Genomic DNA, 5,199 nt, shown 5'->3' with positions numbered 1-5,199 from the left:
AGATTTTAGAGGTTAAAAGTTGGATTTTCCTTTAAGGTAGCAAGTTTTATATCAAAACAGGTTCTAGAATCTAAGAAATTAGTTTTTCATATAAGATAAAGGGGGCATATGTTGTACCTTGTTTAAAAAGAACTTCAAGTGAACCAGTCAAGTCCAAGTATATGTAAGGATCCAAATCTCTACTATTAAGTTGTCCTAATAGTGCAGTTTTACCTCTCAGGGAGGGCTCTGTGTACTGTTGTTCATCTGTATTCTCTCCCAGTCAAAGCAAAAATCACAGTACAGTAGCAGGCTGAGAGAGGCGTCATGGAGGCCAATTTGTCGTCTGCCTTATTTCAGGGTAGACACCATGTTTGGGATTCTCTAAAAGGGTCAAATTGTTCATTTACTAAGCCTTTGGTTTATTTGTAATGAATCCGGGCAGCACCTTTGTTACATGACCATTTTTGAGTATCCTTTATCAGCACTGAGCTCAGGAAGGAGATTGGACAGCTTTAGTGATCCCCCCCTCCCCCCTCCAGCAGCTTACATGACAAGTTACAAGCCTTAACCTCCCCCTACCCCATTTCACACTATGACAGCTCCTTCCATGCACATACTGGCCACTGCCATACCCTCCAAACTCCTCTTCTGCACATATTACCCCCCATTATACTCTCCACATTCCTCTAATACACGTACCACCCACCGTCATACCCTTCAAACTCTACTCCTACATATACTGCCTGCTGTTATACCTTCCACACTCCTCTTCTGCATATACTGTCCACCCCTCCAAAACTCCTCTCCTGCACATACTAACTGGCATCATAACCTCTCAAGCACATACTGTCATTCCATCCGCACTCCTCTCCTGCACATACTGCCTGTTAGCATACCCTCTGGCTCTTCTCTCCTGCACATATAAATGTTTTATTTCTCTCTTCATTACAAAATTATTCGCACTGCTGCCAATTCTTATTAACTCTTTATGTATAAGAAACACATTTTCAGCAGTATTTGTAATGTCCCCAAACTTACCCAGTTTTCTAGTAAGTAATCTCTGAGCGGTATTGATGCACTATGATAACAATTCAGTAGGGATTCAGATTATTACATATTGTATGCCTATGGGTTCTTTATAAATACCCCACAAAACGATATAAACCCATAGGTGACTGATTATATACATTTTTGATAGAATTAATTTAATTATACATGAGACAACAAAGAGAGTAGACAAAAGTAGAGTCCATAATGGTCAATATCCACCAGAACAACCTTCTTTTTCTTCAGAATGCCAATGCTCTCATTGCCTGTAGAAGAAACACCTTTGTTAGGATGTACACACTGATGACAGTATAATACTGTATATTATAAAGCTCAGCTCTAACTGAAGCCCCAGATCCCCTCCCTGAAACTCACATGAGCTTCTTTTCAAACTCTATACATTTTTCCTGCAGTCTTTAGGCTAGTCCACAGATGTCAGGAATACTTGCTCTTCAGAGGTTGATGGTCCTTCCTTCTAAGCACCACTCAGGACTACTGAGTACCGTTGGTCTCTTCAGAGTTGAATGATGACCATCGTCATTCCACCCACTCCCTGTGAGCCTAGACTGCATGATGAGGGGTGTATCAATTGCAGCCTGGGCTCACAAGAAGGGAGCTGAATTATGCAGGTCAACATTCAACTCCCAAGAGGCCAACAGTTCTGAACAAAAGGGAAAAGAAGGGTACAGCACTGCGAAGTGGAAAGGGGGAGGAGCAGTCGAGCAGTTGCATCCCCAGTCATTGTTGAAGATACTGCGATACAATTTATGTTTTGGGCAGAACCATGAAGGCAAGGATCTCCCCTGCTTCTGCTTCATCCATTCTGTAAATCTGTTCTTTCTGCACCTCTCCTGCTGCTTCTTGGTCATTTCCCCTTCCAGCCATTATATCATCATAGAACAGACATCGGGGAGCAAATGGCTGCTCCTCCATCAAGATGGCCATCTTGGTAGAGGAGCAGATCTGTGCTCCTTGATGTCAGAGCTGTTCCCCGATGACTCCTCTTCATTCCTTTTTGGGCTTAGTTTTCACAGTTCAAGTTCTCTTAAGGACTTCATGCCACAGTTCAAGTGATTTTAAAATATATAAAATACATTAACATTAGCTTTTAGAATACTAATGTGAAGTTGGCTGATATGAATAGAATACTATAATAACAACATAGTCCCAAAATAAGCATGTTGAGTGTCAGAAAGTGTCAACAACTTATCTCAATACTTGTTCCAGGTCAGCGGGCTCAGTCAGCACTGTATTCAAAGCATCAGAATGAAAGCCAGGGAAGTAGCATTCTCAAAGGAAAGTTTAGTAATGGCAACCTCCATTAATCTGTCAATACAATTTCCCTTTAAGTATTAAGGATAACGTGTCCCATCAAAAGGAGACATGGTACTAACCTCGTCTGGTTCCTGTAGCTCTTGGTAGTCTGGATTGACATACAAAAAATCCTTGGAGTCCTTCATAAGTGAAATCTAATGAAAAACAAATTCAAATACTTCTCTTCAGTTTACATACCTCGTTAGTTATGAACTTTACAATTTCTAAATCATTTGTAGTGTGATGAGTGCTTCTACATCAGCTGATGTGGAGAAGTGGAATTTGTTAAAGAACACCTGTCTTAATCAAAAGAAGAAATGTCTTCCCCGGAAACACATGGCCAGTTTTATGTGATTACAATTATGAACAATTAGAAGCTTCTTGGGCTATTTTACCTTTTGGTTTGGCACCTGTTTCTGTGATGCAAGGCTTGGATGCAGCTGCTCGGCCTTGGAAACCCATTCCATGAAGCTCTCTACGCACTGTTGTTGTGCCAATCTGAAGGACACACAAAGTTTAGAGGTCTGTAGCTATTGACTCTGCAGACAGTTGGCGACTTCTGTGCACTGTGCGCTTCAGCATGCGCTCACCCTGCTCTGTCATTTTACATGGCCTACCCACTTGGTGGCTGAGTTGCTGTTGTTCCCAGTTGCTTACATTTTGTTATTAGACTCATTACATGCAAAGCAAGATAGTTCAAGCCGTGATTTGTCATAATTGTGATGATTATGGCTTACAGCTCATGAAAACCAACACCAGCAGATGACATGGCTCCCCAAATCAACACAGACTGTGGAAACTTCACACTGGACTTAAAGCATCTTGCAGTGTGTGCCTCCCCATTCTTCCTCCATACTCTGGGTCCTTGGTTTCCAAATGAGATGCAAAATTTGCTCTCATCAGAAAAGAGGACTTTGGACCACTATCACAATTATGACAAATCACGGCTTGAACTATCTTGCTTTGCATGTAATGAGTCTATCTCATATATTAGTTTCACCTTTTAAGTTGCATTAGTGAAATAAATGAACTTTTGCACGATATAAGAAATAATAATTAAAATGTAAAAAGTGCTAAAAAAGTAAAAAAAATAAAATAAAAAAAAGTAGAAGATAATAAAATACAAATTTTAAAAAGTAAACAAATAAAGAAAAAAAAACAATAAAGAAAAAAAATTAAAACTATAATAAAAAATATTTTAAACCCTGCCATCCCCGCCATCTTGTTGCCATTGGTGGGAAGGGGGTTGCATTGAGGAACCCGCCCTTTACTCAGAGAGAGTAAATTTGGCCCTGCATCTACCTTTGTTTTTTCTAACTCCAACAGTATCTATGTTAACATTTTTTTTTTCCAAAAGTAAGTCTTGTAATTTAAATAAATACTTTGACAATCTGCATACCTTTTCTACTAAGGGATCGTGTCCAGGTTTATACTTATCCTGTTCTAATTGCATGACAGCATCGTGTACCGTAAGGAAGAAGATATCATGCCTGATTGTATCATCAAAGAAGGAACAGACTTCCAGTTTCTTGAGTATAGCATCTATAAAAAAGGATGATGTAAGCAAACAATAACCAATAGCAACTAGTTGAATCTCAGCTTTTATTGGATTAGCAGGTACAATATTGTTTTTTATTGGCTTCTGTGTGTGAAATCACTTTGACATCCCTTGTAGATTAATAAATTAGGCCGGTGTTATACATACCTTCACAAGCTGCAAAGTAAATATCTACATCAATTCTCTTGAATTCTTTATATATCTGGAAAAAAAAAAATTAGAAATCATTTGCATGTTCTTTTCTGCTTCATGCAGGATATCATTATATTATATAACGATATCCTGCATGATATGCATATATACTATGTGGCAGCAGGCAGGTGAAATCACCTGGGTGTATCCAGAATGGCATATATGTGTTTCCCAGGTTCAAGATGTATGCAGATTTTTTTCCACTAGAAGGAGTGCTGGGAGGCTGGAATGGTACAGGTAATGAGCCCAGCTGAAGGAAGCTGGATCATTAGGGCCTCTATAAGAAGTACTAGACTTCTCAAGGTGCCCATACACTGCTCGATTCTCGTACGAGAATCGCTCGAAATCCCGCGATCGTACGAGAATCGAGCAGTGTGAACGAAGACGTGCGACCGTTTCTACTATACGGTCGCACGTCTTTTGTCTAAGGAGCACGCTAGAAAACCAGCCGAAAAACGTACGTTTTTCGGCTGGTTTGAACGGTGCTCGGGAGACAAATGCCGAACGGGCCGGTGTGCGCACGCGCACACTGCCCGTTCAGCATTGCGGTCATCGGAAGCCCGCCCCTCAGGGGGGCGGGCTTGCGATGATCGAGAGTATGATCTGCCTGTCCAAGATTGGCAGATCGTACGTTTTTTTAATTACTTTACAACCATCGCAAGACTAAGGTCTTGCGATGAATGTAAAGTGTATGGCCACCTTTAGAGAATGGATCCACCCTGAAACCAGTTTCATGCCTGAGTAGACTGGGGAAGCGTTCTACTGACCTGTGTGGTGACAAAGAAAACAAACTTGTCTGTGTGGCAGTTGACTGAATAGGGAGATAGGTGCTAGGGGCAGCACCAGGTTGCACTTAGCTGATAGTGAGGGATACTGTGTATGTAGTAAGTGGCCAACCGGCAAGGGTTTATTTTCATGTTTTGTTTATTTTGCTCAATTTTTTTTTTTTAAATTGTTGTAAATAAACTGCACTTGTGTTTCACCAGACGGAAGCCTCATTTGCTGTGCCAACTTTCCGTGGTGTGAACCCATCCATGGCGTGACACACACCTGCTGCCGATCTAACACTCTCACAATATATACATACACACTGTGTGTGTGTGTGT

General features: G+C 40.8%; 1 protein-coding gene across 1 annotated transcript in view; it reads right to left on the bottom strand.

Annotated features, from left to right (window-relative positions):
- Positions 1-1,481: 1,481 nt before the first annotated feature.
- LOC108797972 (pendrin-like) overlaps positions 1,482-5,199 on the bottom strand; it is a 63,368-nt gene continuing 59,650 nt past the window's right edge. Inside the window, exons 17-20 of the mRNA XM_018569661.1 lie at positions 4,049-4,103; positions 3,743-3,885; positions 2,424-2,498; positions 1,482-1,625 (exon numbers count right to left, since the gene is read on the bottom strand). Coding sequence (XP_018425163.1) covers positions 1,482-1,625; positions 2,424-2,498; positions 3,743-3,885; positions 4,049-4,103 — 417 coding nt within the window. The remainder of the gene's footprint in view (positions 1,626-2,423; positions 2,499-3,742; positions 3,886-4,048; positions 4,104-5,199) is intronic.

Source organism: Nanorana parkeri, unplaced genomic scaffold (genome assembly GCF_000935625.1).
Source record: "Nanorana parkeri isolate BGI_ZX_2015 unplaced genomic scaffold, ASM93562v1 scaffold1376, whole genome shotgun sequence".
In the NCBI taxonomy this organism is placed as follows: Eukaryota; Metazoa; Chordata; class Amphibia; order Anura; family Dicroglossidae; genus Nanorana; species Nanorana parkeri.
The sequence above is the reverse complement of the archived record's forward strand: the minus strand, read 5'-3'. Positions and strand labels throughout refer to the sequence as shown.